This window comes from Aythya fuligula, chromosome 6 (assembly GCF_009819795.1).
Source record: "Aythya fuligula isolate bAytFul2 chromosome 6, bAytFul2.pri, whole genome shotgun sequence".
Lineage (NCBI taxonomy): Eukaryota > Metazoa > Chordata > Aves > Anseriformes > Anatidae > Aythya > Aythya fuligula.
The window spans coordinates 23,584,324-23,599,973 of NC_045564.1; the positions used below are offsets into that span (position 1 = coordinate 23,584,324).

The following is a 15,650-nucleotide window of genomic DNA, read 5'->3' on the forward strand; positions in this document are numbered from 1 at the left end:
AGCCGCGTTGGGAAATGAGACGGAGCCGCTTGTTCTCCCAACAACCGAGTTTTAATCCAAAATAGAGAACAGCCCAGAAAACGCGTCGCTAGCACAGTCCGTTTATAGAAAGGGTGCACAGTCCAAGCACACGGGCATGGCAGCCATGGCGGCGGTGCCAGCCCATACCAAGAGGCCGACTTTACAAATGGCGAGCGGGCAGTCGTGTGCCCCAGAGCCACACGGCGCTTTGGGCAGGCCAGCGGCGTGCCGAAATTGTTAAGGCTGTGGACGTACTTCGCACCTTGAAAGCGCTGTGTCGCTGGCCATGCCGCTCCCCCCTAGCTCCAGTTGGTGGTCGCAGTCGTGGACAGGCATTGAGTTTTGCCCTTAGCGAACAAGGCTGACACATTTTATATATATATATATATATATATATATATATATATATATATTTTCCCTTTCTGTCACATTTGCCTTCCAAAAGTCACCAGCCAACAGGTCTCAGTGACGGAGCAATGCCAATGGGTTTGGTAGAAGGAGAGCACCAGGAGGTGGACGTGGCAGTGCCGTATGGCTTCCACTGAGGCCAGCTCGTCTGTCCCAGCCGCCACGGTCATGGCCAACACGTGGTGGTGACACTCGGTGTGACACGTCCCAGCACCAGGCCCAGCACTTGGTGGCACCGTGCGAGCAGCCTGGCGGCATGGGGCCAGGCCCCGTGTCCCTGGAAAGCACCATTTTCTGATGGAGTGAGGACAAACAAGCAGGGAAATAGACCCAGGCCCTGTGTTAGGGGGGGGATCTGCTGCTGGGTGGAAAGGAACAGGAACAAAAATTGTTAGCTTGTTAGCCCCTGTGCGCGTTAATTATCTGTCAGACTTGTATATACAGGCTAGCCTTGACATTTCTCTCCGGAGTTTACATTATCCCAGGTCACTTGATGTAGCCCTCTCATTGCAAGGGTATTAAAATACGGTTGTATATAGCCAAGTCATACTGTGCTGTTCTGCGCCTTCGTCTGTGGCATTTGTAACAAGGGCCTGACGGCATCTTCAGAAATGCTGGGCACCAAAACCTGGGAAGGTCAGCTGAGGGCACAGGCTTTCTCTCAGCATTATTGTAGGTTGAAAGTAAAAATGATTTTAAAGGTAAATGTTAATGAAAAAAAAAAATAAAGTCATTTAAAATAAAAAGGCAATGGGACTAAGCAAGACTTGTTGGTACAATTAGGACAAGAGAAGCATTGCAAATGCATACTCTGGGTTGCTTTAGGGTTTTCAAGCCTAAGACCCTGGTGCTGTGTGTCAACCTGGCCCACCCTAGCTGCAGGGCGTGCTGCTCCTTAGCTCACCTAAGACATGAATTTGGATTCCAGTGGCAGTGCAGCAGCCTGCAGGCAGTGGCTACCTGCCTGGAGGGCTGCTCTGCACCAAGCCTGTGCAGCCAAAGCACTGATATTGCTGCTGGTTGTAATGGCTGGGGTGACTACCAGCACTGCACATGATGCTGCCCTCTGGGAAGGCCCTGAGTTTACCAAGGGGTCACCTACTCCCTGCAGAAGGTGGCAAAGGCTGAAAAAGATCTTGGGAGAGCAATATTTGAATGCTTCCTCTGTGTTTATCAGATGGCAGTATGTCATATCAACCTGACATAAATGACGATTCAGGCAAAAACATATAATGTTTGCACTAAAATGCAAGGTTTATAATCAGACACATCTGGAGGTACCGACGGGTTTGAGTTTTCCTGAATGTGCTGTAAGAAAAGCAGTGCCCAGGAAGAGGAGCTACCTAACATGAACACAGAAAAAGCAGGGCCATAAAGGAAAGCAACTCCAAAACACTCAAAATCTTCAGAGCTCAGCAGCTCCAGCTCTCCCTTCAAGAGGAATCTCTTTTTGAATATGAGCACCAGAACCATATGAGCACCATGTATCCTCTTTCAGCCTTTTTTTTTTTTTTTTCCCTGCTATTTGATAGCAATTGGAGACTTCAGTTTTCCTTTAATCAATCCAGCTTTTACCCCTATATGCCCAAAGTGCCTATTTTCACAGTTTGAGATGTGAATGCAAGACACAGCAAAATAAAATGATAAATAACTCCAGATTTCCTGTGATACATGAGAATTTGTTTGTATTAATGCCAAGCAGAAAGACTGCAGCTTAAACAGTACCCACGGGCCTAATAAAAGCTGTGGGTTTTATAAACCGCACTTCCATAAACATTTTCTTAAGGGCAGCACAATCACAGCACAAAGAGCCAGCTTCGACAAATAGGAAGAAGCACAAACAGTCCTGCAGTGAGAAGTACCTGCGGCTGGTGCTAATTAAAGACACCCCTCGATGACTGCTGCCTGAAGTTTTGGTTGCTAAGAAATCACATACTTCGCACTCTTGCTCAGGAAGAGAGTCTGTTCTTTGTCTATGAGGTGCTGCTGAGTTGCTCAGAAAATTATCTGCTGCACCACAGAGGGAAACCAAAGCTTTAGCCCTCTGTGAACACTCAAACCTTTCCACAACTTCCCCCAGTATTAGACCTCTCCATCACTCACACAGTCCCATACGCTGCCTCTGACTCTGCTCGGGCACCTGGGCTCGCCTCTCTGACTGCAGCTCCCAGATCTTAAGGTCTGCTCTCGTGTTGCGTGCATGCAGCACCAACATCGTGATTTGCTGTGCCTGGTAGAGCAAGCACAAAGAGAAGGCCTCCTACCTGCCATGAAACTGAGCTTGGAGTTGGATCAGAAGAAGGGCTAGCAGAGCCCTGAGAGTGCGCACTTGCAGAGAATCTCCATCACCTGCTGGCAGAGCCAGCTTTTGCTCCTGCAGAGATGTTGCAGGCTCACAGTGCAGTTACTTAGATGGCAAGTTGAATTTGGCTCTTGCCCTTACGAGACATCTCAAGAAAGCCTCTGCTGAGTACACATGGCCAGAGCAAGCCCTTTTTCATTAGGAAAACCTTTGGTAACAACTGACATTTCCTATTGCAGGCACAGCAGTGGCACTCAGCACCAAGGCAATGTACTCACGTCCTAGGGTTAAAAAAATTCTCTGATCATCAGCCTAGAAGGCTGTAGGGTTTTATGGTGCTGCAGCAGGATGGGGAAGCACCAGCCTGGGAGGTGTTTCCCCTTCCAGTCCTGCTGCTAGAGAGAGGAAGACTTGGCCAGCCTATGAACTGCTGATCTGTCACTGCAGACTCTGCGTTGCTTGTACTAAGGCTGGCTCTGTCACTGTAACATCAATGTGATGATGTTGCAACTTGGCTTGCAAGAGAGAAATGTTTTAATTGCAGATTTTTTTTATTTTATTACAAATTAGGCTTTGGACATAAAAATATCCTCACGAATGCTTTGGTGATGAGGTGCTAACGGCAGCTGAGAGATATTTACAAGTTTGGAAATGAAACAAATGACATACTTTAAACACTGAAAACTATTTTTGAGCTGTAAGCACAGGGATGGACTCACCACTTACCAACTACACTTTGAAAGGCTTTAGATGGACTTTGGGCCAAGCAATTCTGAAGCTAGAAATGGAACAGGATCCTCTATATATATACTCTCTCTATATATGATACAATATATGTATACTGAAAACCTGTGATAGAAAAAATTGTCTTCGTCAATCATCGTTTAGTTTACAGATACTGCAAAAATTGGACATCCTTTTCTCAATGCACAGGTTTCGCAAAAGATTTCTGTACAGTGTATATAAAATGCTTTAAAAAAAAAACCACCATCGTAGTCCCATTGTGCTTCATCAGAAACAGCTGTATGCTCCAATGAATTCATTGCCTTAATCATAGCTCCAAAAGGTACTGCATGTTGACTTGACAAAGCAGAAAGCCCAAGGGTTAACACAGAATTTTATTCTGAGCACTACCATGTAACGAGAGTGTACCTAAGCCACGCCACCACAGAAGCTGATCCAACAAGACCTGATCTTGCATGTCCCATGCAGGCAAAGTCCCCACTGAAATTATGGGAGACCTGGGTGTACAGGGTGTGCAAAATCCACCTGTTAACATGGAGCAGGCTTGCAGTGACCTCAGAAAGAGCTGAATTCAGTGCAGTCCTGCAGCACACGTTAAGGTCGGCCAGACTTACTCCTCCACATGCTATCCTACTCCTAATCTCTCAGATGCTTTGAAATCAGTTCAGCAAGATCAAGAGGATTTCTCATAAGGCTGCCTCCCAAAGATTAAGGCAACTGCAGTTTTGGCTCTTGTTTCCAGTTGGTGTTTGCTGCCCGCAGCCCTGTGGAGATGCTTCCAGGAGGAGCCTGCTGAGGGAGGGGAGCAGGTACCTGTCGCTGTTACCCTGTTTGCTTTGGTTCTGAGTAACTGGGCAAGGACTGTGGCCTCCAGACAGATTTGTACCCCTCAAATGCCAACGCCAAATACAGAAGTATGTACAGAAGATCTTTGTGCCTGCTCGCTCCCTGTGCCGTGCCTCAGCACCAGCAGTGTCTTGTCCCGGGGAGCCAGGCATTACGTTCCTGGGTTCAGCCTGCTCATCAGGAAACTCTTGATGCTGGGGACGGGGTGCACGTCATACTGGTGTCTGCGGCGCTCGATGAAGGAAGCCAAGCGGGAGGTATCCAGAGGGATTTTGGAATAGCTGCCGTTGTGCGGTTGCAGCCATGGATGCTGTAAACACGTGGCTGCTGTTGGCCTTCTTCTGAAGTCTTCCTGGAGGATAACATTGATGAAATCCCTGGCGGCATGGCTCACATCAGAGAAGTACTCGGGTGGGAAGCTGAAATCTACTCTGCACACATTGATACAAGTCTCCTCTTTGCTTTCATCCAGGAAGGGAGAGACACCGCTCAGCATGACGTAGGTGAGGACCCCGATGCTCCAGATGTCTGTGCTCAGGGAGACGGGAAGGCCTTGGATAACTTCAGGAGCTGCAAACTCTGGGTTTCCAAGGAGGTGGTGGACGTGATAATGGCCTGTGATTTGAACTGCATCTTCCAAATCGATGATCTTGACACGAGGTACTGGGATTCTTAAATCAATGAGCAGATTTTCTGGCTGTGGAAAACAGAATAAAAACTTAATTATGCTCTAGTTCTGCGAACAAAAAGGTGTAGCCTTTATTCTAGATACACCCCTACCCAAATATTTAGCTTTGTGTTTTAGGTTGAAGAACTGGTCAAAAATCATATTTTCTCAGGTATGTGTGACATACAGAGCAGGAGAGTTACTGACAAGGAACCAGCTCAGCTCCTGTGTACCCTGTTGTCAGTTTGGATCAACACTGAAGCTGCAATGACACCATTCCCGTTTTACACCAGTGCAACACAGTGTGATTTTGTACTTAGTCCCAAATACTTGCAATTTATTTTTCTCAAAATAATCTGTACAGATTAAGAGCACTGACAGTTGTAATTTTGAGACAAGCTACAACACCTCTGATCAATTCATTCAGATTCCACTTGTTTGCGTGACACCTCGATGATATAAATGTATGCCAGAAATGTTCTCTGTAAAGCAAATATTAAACTTTTTTCCCCACTACCTCTCTAGAGTCACTTTTCCATGCATTTGTCCTATAGCTCCTCATGCTCATGCACATACATATGCAACTCAAAGTCTACTACACTACTGTTCAAACCTCTCCACTTGCTCTTCTGTTGTGGAAAGAAGAAATTAGGAAGAAATTAGAGGATCTTGGGACAAGACAGTCCATGGCTAGGTCTGTTGTCCCTAGCAATGCATTTCCTTCTTCCCACTCAGCAACAGAAGGTGCTTTATTTAGCATGCCTCATTCAGGAGAACTGTAAATAGGTCACAGAAAATTGGCTTCCCACCTTGTTTTTGGGAGGTATCTTATGATTAAATAAAGAATTCAGTGCAGTTTCTTACCTACAAGTGATGTCTATTTTTGACAAGTCCTATAAATACAGCAGAAGATACAAGCAGAAAGACTGAAAGAAACCAGGATAATATAGCTTTTTGGGACTAATGCTCACATAAGATATTGCACAAAATTTTTTTTTTTGTTTTTTTTTTTATTTTTCTCTCTCTATTTTTTTTTTTTTTTTTTTTTTTTTTTTTTTTTTTGTAGTAGCAGCAGTAAGAAGCAGAAGAATGAAAACACCATTTCATCTGATGTGCCTGGGGGCTGCAGGGCTGAGATGAGACCTCCATGGAGTTGGATTGTCCATGATACATGACAGTCAAATCCATCTCTCATTCTCCATTTTTAAATTCCATTTAAGTCTTCAAATAAATTATAGATTATCTGATACCCCTGGCAACCTGAATCAAAGCTGCGGACCACAAAGCCCAGAGCACTTGATCATAACTTCAATCACCAGTTCTCTGCCATCCCAGATCACTGGGATGTTGATGAGGACGGCAGCACAATGCCGAATCCAGGACAACACAGAGCCTCCTGCCACGTGTGCTATCACGGGGAGGAATGAGCTGTGCTAGTCTCACATTAGAGACTGCAGCTTGTTCTTCCTCACTCAGCAGCTACTGACATCTTACTCCTGCCCCTCTTCATTAAATCCCTTTTTCAGAAAGCCCTTGAGAACAAACCAATGAATCAAGGACAAAGTACATCTCTGAGCTGAAGGAAGATATAGACCTCATGCTGCAGGTCCTAAACCCTTTTTCTGGCCAATAGGTCTGAAAAGTAGCACTTGTCCATTCAGCGATCATCACTCAGGGCACAGACTGCACCTCCTCGCTGTCAGTGAAGCTGGGAACTGTCTGTACCAGGGCACTGAGTAACAGCATCATTTTCTTCTTTTCTTACCTTTATGTCTAAATGAGCCACTCGGCAATTGTGAAGATACTGCAAGGCTTCCATTGTGTCTCTTATGTAGAAAGCTACCTTTTCCTCCATGAGTTCATCGTGGTTCATTAGGTAATCTAAGAGACGACCGTCATCCATCCTGCAAACAAACCAAACCCCACACGTGAAAGATCACACAGCATCTCCAGGAACAACAAAATTGCAATGGAAACTTTGTGACCTAAAAATAAAGGAAACCAAAAGGAGAGATCTGATATTTAACGATATCTCAAGATACTGCAGGCTGTGGAAGTGGTAGAATGATTAACCCTCAATTGCTAAACCCAGTCCTAAAAAATTTAGCAACAGTCTCAAAGTAAAGTAATATGCTTAAGGATGTATTCAATAGACAGAGGAGGTTCCTTTGAAAACAGATCCACTTAATTATTTGGCTTCATCTATTTATTTACAGAGAAGATTGCATAATGCAGAAAGAATTACTGGCATTTTCAGCTGGTAATATGTTCTGTGGGAAAACTAAACGCATAAAAGTTTTCCACCTAGTTTTATTTATGTGTATAAATAAATAAGCAAAAAGCTCAAATGTATTTCATTGGATACTCTGTAACAAAGAAGCATTTTGGATTTTGGTTGCTATTTCTCCTTAGAGGGACAAGCATAGTCCCTGTGCAGCTTTTTTTTCACCAAAAACTATTAGAGAAGTGTAGGCTGCAATCCAGCTGAAGCACGTTTACTCACATATAAACAGTGGACAAAACTGCCCAAATAAATTTCATCCTATTCAGTGTGACAGACTAACTGCTGATACAATTACCCAGGCCTCACCAGAGTAGAAAGCAGTTTTATTTGTACCCCTGAATCTTATTTACTGTAAAGAAAAGGCAGCAGAAAGTCCGCAGAAAATGGCTATATCATTTGATGTCACAATCAATAAAAAACAGATGACAAAGTCTTTGCCCTGCTGAAGTGAGGGTGGATTTTATCCTTGGCTTTAAATAGTGCTGTGATTCCTACCCAGACACTTGAATTGAAGCTCCGTGTACTTACAGCTCCAAAACTAGGATGTAAGAAGTTGGAGACTCGTAGGTATCATGGATAGTGATGTACTGAGGATGCTGTAAGTGCTGTAACAGGGCTGCTTCATGTGCCGCTTGCTCTTTCTTTTTCATTTTTTTACTAATGAATTTTACAGCAACGTCTTTCCTGGTAGCTTTGTGAACACATTTCTTTACTATGGAGAATCGTCCCCTGGAAAAAAAAAAATCACATTAATGAATGGGACGAATAAATAAATCATGCTCGTTTTCCAGTGCAATAGCAGGCTGATTTTCAAAGTCTTATTTGATTTAGTACATTAACATTTCACAGAGAATCACACTTAACTAGTCGTTCATAACCTTTTTCCAGCAAGAACCCCTGTCTCTTACCCTGGCTGTTTGGATTCTTTGGGGATTAGCAAGCACCGACAGCAAACAGCCACTTTGTTTCGTGCAGCCCTACTGATGTCCTCTAACAATCTCCCCTGGGTTCAATTTGCTGCTGCTTTTACAGGTTCTGCCTCCTTGTTCCTGAACTTGTCTCTTCCCTCTCCAGTTGCTTAAATAATGAGCCCAAACTTACTCAGACAACAAAAGGAAAACCCTTGTTAAATAATCGCTAAGCAATCATTTTGTCTTACAGTTTTAGGCATACGGCGAGAAATCAGGGGCAAACAGCTGGCATGAGGGCATTTAGGAAAGTCACACAGACCGGTGCCTAGCGCTGTTCTTGGAAGCAAGAGTACTTGATGAAGCCACGTGCTGCACTTGGTCTGCAGGTAACACATACACTCTCCTTTCCCCAGAACCAGGCAGGCTCCTACCTCTCAGCCCCAGAAGCACTCGTCGCTGACCTCTGGGATAAGACATGACCGCATGAACATCAACCTGCATTGTTTGTGTGCTCTTGTCGGCTGTCTGCACAAGGTCCTGCTCACTGACCACCCCGCTCAGCAGAGCCCTTCAGCACCTGATTTAAGTCAGTCACATGCCTAAGTGCTTTGCAAACAGTCTCTGAGGTTAAGCACAGCCAGAACCAGCAAGTCATCCTGACTTCAAAAGCCCACATCAAACCCGAGATGTCAGAGGAGATACCAGCAACTGCTGGTGGTAGCTGCCAGAGATTTGGCTGTCTAATTGTTGAGAGGTTTGCATTTGGTCACCCATGTCCTAGTTGCAATCCTCAAATCACAACTCATCTTGAAAGATGAGATTTAGCCAGCATTTTAGCCTGTCTGTATTGTAATCAGTACTTAACGTGCAATGCTCTCTGAAAGGAGCAGTTTTCAAGCTAACTACAAAAAGCAGCCTAAGCTCTCTTCCAAGGCCACATCTTCAAGCCATTGTTTCAGTGTTTCATTGCAGCGATAAGCAGGGTTAACATTACCTCCCAATCTCGTGCAGCTCTGCATAAGCAAGGTCAAAGTTTTCCTTCCATGAAACAGTGGCACCGTCAGCAGCAGAATCTTTGGGAAAACAAAGCACATGCAAGACAGTGTAAATACAAGACAGGTTAGTGTGGATTATAAACTGCATATTTCTGAATTACGTGAGAATATATTACTTAAGAACAGCAAAAATTACTACTGAGTCCAATTTCATGCTGCTCCATCAAATCCAGTGTATTAGACCACCAAAAGCCAGAGCTTCCCAGAGTGAGGTGTGGATAAGATGAATTCAAATCTGTCCTTGCTATTTTGGGCTGGAAAGGAACCACACAGACCGTTTCAGGGCTTATCTGTGTGCAAATGGAAGGGAGATCTATGCCATGTGAGATCTCATTTCATCCAGCACAGGCTATTGAAGCCACTCACACAGCTGGTTATGTGCTGGAGCTACTGAAACCTGGGGAAATGCATGCACACTGAGCAGCAGCTGCAAGCCCAGCGGTGCAGGAAAAGGCATGGAAAGCCTTTCCAGTGGCAGGAGCTGGCTCTGAGCATCTCCCAGGCTTAGGAGACCCCTCAAGTCCTGCTCACCATGGATGCCCGGCAAGCATAATCCCTTCCTCGCCATACCCACTCACCATACTCTGGGAGCCTCACAAATTCAGATGGGTCACTGGGCAAGCTGATCCCCCAGGGGTTGCTGGCGCTCACTCGAAACTGGTACTGGCAGCCTGGGGACAGGTCTTCAATGACAAGGTAGGTGTCCAGAGTTGAGGCCACTGACTGCTGCCAGACCTGCGAGCCTGTGGTGTAGGGAGGGAGAGAAGGAGAGGTGATGGAGACAGCCCCAATGTGTGAACTCAGAGCAGGGGACTTGTTCTTGCTGCCCAGAGGTTATATGGCCAAATGCTGGAGGGCATTTCATAAACTGCTGTCAACATGAGAACGTTTTCTCAGCTAGTGACCAGAGCTCAAACCACTTACCTTCTTCTCTGTACTCCACAGTGTAGCCTGAAATGGTGCAATTGCCTGTACTGGAGGGGGGCAGCCAGCGAAGGATCACAGAGGTGCAGCTTCTCTCCTGAGCAATGGGGCGATTTGGGGCAGCCGGGACACCTTGGGGAGAGAAAACAGGCACCCAGTCTAGCATCACGTCAGCAAGCCCTAGTGCTTTAACTGAGGGAAACAAGTGTTCCCGTGGACTTCACTGAGCAGCAGTGAGGTGGGGAGGTGGTTACCCTCAAAGTGTCTGAAAATGACAGAAGGAAGCCATTTGGAGTGTGTCTGTGTGTGTGGTGCTTGGTGTGGTGGCAGTGGGTTGACAAATGTTTTGCCCAGGGCTCCCTTCAGCACCGTAGCAGTTAATGCAGCCACTAACTTGTTTGGATAAATTGGGGAAATGGTAATTCTAGGGCCAAAGGGAAGAAGAAACAAATTGACTTCACAATGCTGGTGACACTCCTGGTCCGTAATTCACCAGCCAGACATTCGTCTCTGCGCTGTGCCCTTGAATGCAGCAGGCATCCACATCTCTCACATTAACACATCCCTCCCAGAGCTGGAGGTCAGGATCAATCAGCTCACCATTTTCTATTTATTACAATTAGCTGGGTCACTAATCACAGTGCTGAGGACTCAGGCTGGGTTTGAATCCCAGCAGAAGGGTTCCCCCTGGCCCAAGCTCCCCGAGCCTTGGGAAGCAACACTGCAAGCAGGATGCAGGAGCTGAGCCCCTGCCAGTGTGTTTCCATTGCCCAGATGTGGTGCTTACATCTGGACAACTTCATCAACGCAAAGAGCCTGTGATGCCTTTAGCCAGCAGTGGGATGCTTGGCTGAGGATGGGCTATATTTGTCTCGGTTTGCCTGGCACACCTCCATGCCTGGCTGCGTTTGCACCAAGTATTTCGGCATGTTCCTGGCCCTGTAGAGGAAAAAGGCTGGCTGTGAGGGTCAGGCACGTTACCTTGGACTTTGACTGTGGCTGAGGTTGATGCTGTCCCGTGCTCATTAACTGCCACGCAGGTATAAATGCCGCTGTCCTGGGGCATCACGTTACAGATCTTCAGTGTCAGCTCCCCAGATTCACTGTGGGTGCAGAAGCCTGGATTACAAAGCGCTGCTTTGCCCACTAATGCTTTTTATCCCCACTTCTGTCCTGCCTCGTTACAAACACACATGCACGCAAATACTGTTAACCCATTTCAAGGAGCATCTCCCCAAAGATGCTCCTAAATGCAACCCCTCCACCTCTCAGGATTAGATTACCATAAAACTTTCAAGCAGAATGGTCCCAATGGGGCCCTGCAGGGCAAATCTGCTGCTCTGCTGTGGTCTCAAAGGAGATTCAGACCCCTGGAGCTTGTCATGGTGACCTATGTGGCTGGGAGAGTGGACATTTCACAGCAGCTGGGGATAACAAATGTCAGCGCTGAGTTCTTGGGAGACACTCGGTCTTTGGGCCAATCTGAGCAAATAAACAGCTCTACTCAACCTAATGAATTTATAGCAGGTCTGCAGATAGTCAGCTCTTCGACATGCACTGTGGAGTTGGCCTGAATGAAAGGATTTTGCTTGTGTAACTGAGCTAGCTGTGCCGGACACCCCACTTAGAGCCAACAATAAATTTCCTTGATGGCAAAACTAGAGCAGTCCTTGAATGTGCAAGCCATCAGAAACTGCACAGGGACCCGGCTGCCGGTGTAACCGCACGGACACTGCGGCTTCGGCTGGCCCAACTGTGCTGGTTGAGGAATGGGATAGAAACATCCCCTTCCCCCGCAATCTGGACACCGATGCCAGCAGGATTTGTAAGACAGATGCTGATCTGATGGGCCTCTCTTTGGCAGGCAGCGCCTGCACGGAAAAACAAGCAGGAGGAACGAGACAACACGAGTGCTGATAGCACACAGCGAGGGACGGCACAGGCGAAAGGCTGATGTAAAACAGAGCCCCACATGGAAATACCCCCCCCCCCCCATCCCAGCCCTGGCCAGCAGCCTGAAGATAAGGCTCTATCAATCTAATAGCTAAAAAGGCAATTTGGGGTACCCTGGGGCAGCTTCACAAGGCAACGGTCTCTGAAGGAAGCTCTTGATCGGATGTCTTTTCTTTTCAAAATTTTTTTTGAACATGTAAAATCCCTTCTCTCTTAGTGTTCATTTGTCACTTCCATGGACTTCGTACTCCCTGGGTTTGTCTCAGTCTGAGCCAGCAGTGCTCACAAGTTCACATGAAAGATTGCCTCCTGGAGATTTCCACTTCAGTTTGGCCCAAATAGCTTATGTAAGCTGCAGATGAGCATCCAGCAGTGGGCTGTTACCTGACCTGAATTCAACTCCAGATCATCCCACTGCTTGCTGTAAAGATGGGCCAGGAACATCATGACAAGCATCTTTCTGTCCAAGCACAGCTGGATGTAGCCTTCCCAGGAGCACATGTAGGCTCTTTGAGGAACAGCTGAGGAAAGGCTCAGGAAAACTGTGTGAGTTACCACCTCTGCTGTGAGATGAGAACATGGTGTGAATAAGTAAATGAAGAATATTGAAAGCTGATGAGGGCTTGCTCTGCTCTACTCCTGTCCCTACCAAAGGTGAGCATTGTATCAAACCCAAGCAGACAAGCCCCAGCAAAGCAGAGGCAATATTACCTAAAATAATATGGTGGAAACATTAATTGCTTCTGGATTGCAGCTGGCTCAGAGCTCTTGTCATTCTGGGGAACAGCACAACCAAAGCTCACAACTGTCCACAACACACTTGGTGAAGATAGGCTACGTCAACTTGAGAAACTAAAGAGTTACCCAAAACCCAGAGTTCAACCCTTTCTAGCTGAAGTGTAGCTCAGTGATGTGCCAATTCACCATGCCAGCCTTGATTAACTGCATTTCTAATGAGCCTTGTAGCCCAGTTGGTGCCATACTTGAGGGGGACATGACCAGACGTGTTGGGATGCAGAGGTGGGACCTTACCAGGATGACACCGTGTAGGTGGCCGTGCTGTTGTCATTGTCAAGAATGTTTTGATCTGGTCCTTTCCAGGTTATAGTTGGTTTGGGACGTCCACAGACTTTGCACTGCAGCATCACCGTGTCGCCGAGCAGGCAGGTGATATCCACTAAAGGCACAAGAAACTCTGGAGCCACTGGAGAAGAACATAGGGGGAACACCTTTTAATGCACAGGAGAGGATGTTCCCCGTGCAAGTCTGGGGAACGCATTATAGGATCAGTTGTGGTTTGGTTTTGTAGAGGGGCGATGCATTAGGGTTAAGCACTGAAGATCTGGGTCCCAAATGGATTATCCCAGAGCTGTTAGCAAAACTCCACCTTCACTAAGAGCCAGCTGCCAGCAGCCCAGGGAAGGAGGTAGCAGGGACTGGCTGTGCCTGGGTCTGAGCTCTGGCAGGAAGGTGAGGTATGGTGAAGGTGTGTTTGGTGATGGGTGGGTTTGGGACACTCAGTGCTTGGTCTCAGGCTCTGTGAGCCCACCAGCAGATTGTTGAAGAAGAGTTGCCTCTGCTGTGAGCACTGCTGTGTGGGACTGAATCCCACCTGCTGGCTCGCCCCTCAATGCAAGTCAGTGCACAGCTGTCTTTAACTCACCTTCTTGAATGAAATTGGGGTTGATTATCTGAAAAATACAAAGAAATAATACATATAAAGCAATTATTTAGTTGTCTGGACAGTTACAGAGAGACATCTGGTTTCACAAGGCAAGGTGGTGAGGCTGACCCGAACTGCAGAAACACTGACCAGTGGGCTCAAGCAGTCTCAACAACTGGCAAACACAGCAAGCTCTGGTGACAACTGAACAAGCCAGTGCACAGTTGAAACAGTAAATGACAGCTACAGTTTCTGGAAGGCCGATAAAGCAGACTGTGTGAACTGCATCGCAGGTAGCAGGCACAACACCAAGGCTGAGGAAGGTGACCGTGCTTTCTCTTTGCTCAGGTGATGCTCAAGCCATTAATCCCTTTCCACCTGGATGTGGTTTGTGCCCCCCTGTGCCCAGCTCCAGACCCACATCACACAGCACCTGCAGCCACCATGCACCTGGGGCACCTCACCTGTGCTCTGGCCACTAACCAGCTGTGGGGAGCTTCTGCTCAGCTTCAGGGGAAAAAAAGGTAAAGTGCTAAAACAGAAATACTGGCCTCTTTTCACCTACTGACACATATCAGTGCTGCAACAGCTCATGGCCTATCATGAGTAAAATATCACTTGTTTCATTGGGCTGCTGGAAACTTTATAACTTGAACCTGGAATTGTATAACTGAGTTATTTTGTCTAACTTGTTAACTGGTGAGTTAGCAAAGACTTGAAAAGCTACTGTCTCACCATAGCATGGATATACGTGCTAGTTACATCATGCTAGTCCTAGAGGAAAAGCTGGGGGATAGCAAAGACAACAGCGGTAAGTTCTCACACACAGCATCAACTCTAATTATGTAATGGTGTACCACAGTATAAATGTTTTAGCCTCATGAACTGGTTTAATAATCCAATGAAGTCTTGTTATCCAAAGTCACACTAATAAATATCAAGCACCATAAACACCAGTGTGGTTATCTCACCTTGTTTCTTTGCTACTGTCTATTTCAGAGCTATTTTGAAAGGTGTCAGTGAAGCAGTGACCTAATTCATGGTCTGCCAAAGCTGATGGGAGTTATTGCAGTGATCAGAAACCAGGCCACGAGGCAGAAGCAACAAGCCTTCAAACTCATAGATGCATCCTTGAGATTCGTATTTATTTTGGAGAGTTATAAATAGCTTTCCAAGGTGCATGGCTCAAGGTGCCATTCAAGGAGGCACTGGAGTGCACTCAGATTAATTTTGGCTGCATAGCCCTTCTGCATAGCCCTAGGCTAAGCTCTGGTATCAGCACTCAGCCCCCAGGCTCTGCTTCCCCCATCACCACCAGAAAGCATGAATGGATGAGTCCAACATGGGCTCATTGCTCTCATGGGCATTTTTTCCCATGGAAACATACCTTTCATAAATTCCTCATCGTCTGAGACTATCCTTTGGCATAGCAGCAGGCAGAATTTGGTCCTACAGGAGTGTATATAGAGAACCTAATTCACCATACAGGCTGAAGCAACCCATCAATGCCAGTGCTTTATGCTGTGCTCCAGGGAGGGGTGAGGGCTGATGCTGGTGGGCACAGCAGTTACGGTCCCTATCACGTGGCCAGCCCATCCTTCAGGTCTGGACCTGGCAGGCGAGATGGTTTGGGCTCTTGGGTTCTCCCAAGAGCACCGAGAGTTCAAACACTTCACCCCCAGCAGCCTGGAAGCAGCCAACCTCTCTACACCCCTGGAGAGGCCCCTTTGAGGACTATTTCTATCGTCCTTGTACGGCCACACTGGGGGCACCTGGGGGCCCCTCCATGGGGAGGTGACAGCAGAGTGTGTTCCCACTGTGGTGGGATGGCACAGCTTGGCCTGGCTGCACCCACAGGGCCCCAGAACCCTG

The 15,650-nt window shown here is 46.8% G+C and overlaps 1 protein-coding gene across 9 annotated transcripts in view; it reads right to left on the reverse strand.

The window, feature by feature from the left end:
• Nucleotides 1-32: 32 nt before the first annotated feature.
• KALRN (kalirin RhoGEF kinase) overlaps nucleotides 33-15,650 on the reverse strand; it is a 497,167-nt gene continuing 481,549 nt past the window's right edge. For all 9 annotated transcript variants that reach the window (XM_032189850.1, XM_032189851.1, XM_032189849.1 and 6 more), the window contains 9 exons: nucleotides 13,779-13,806; nucleotides 13,148-13,319; nucleotides 11,144-11,265; nucleotides 10,163-10,294; nucleotides 9,817-9,981; nucleotides 9,178-9,256; nucleotides 7,801-8,001; nucleotides 6,754-6,892; nucleotides 33-5,018 (listed from right to left, as the gene is read on the reverse strand). In XM_032189850.1, coding sequence (XP_032045741.1) covers nucleotides 4,473-5,018; nucleotides 6,754-6,892; nucleotides 7,801-8,001; nucleotides 9,178-9,256; nucleotides 9,817-9,981; nucleotides 10,163-10,294; nucleotides 11,144-11,265; nucleotides 13,148-13,319; nucleotides 13,779-13,806 — 1,584 coding nt within the window. In that variant the 3' untranslated portion in view covers nucleotides 33-4,472. The remainder of the gene's footprint in view (nucleotides 5,019-6,753; nucleotides 6,893-7,800; nucleotides 8,002-9,177; nucleotides 9,257-9,816; nucleotides 9,982-10,162; nucleotides 10,295-11,143; nucleotides 11,266-13,147; nucleotides 13,320-13,778; nucleotides 13,807-15,650) is intronic.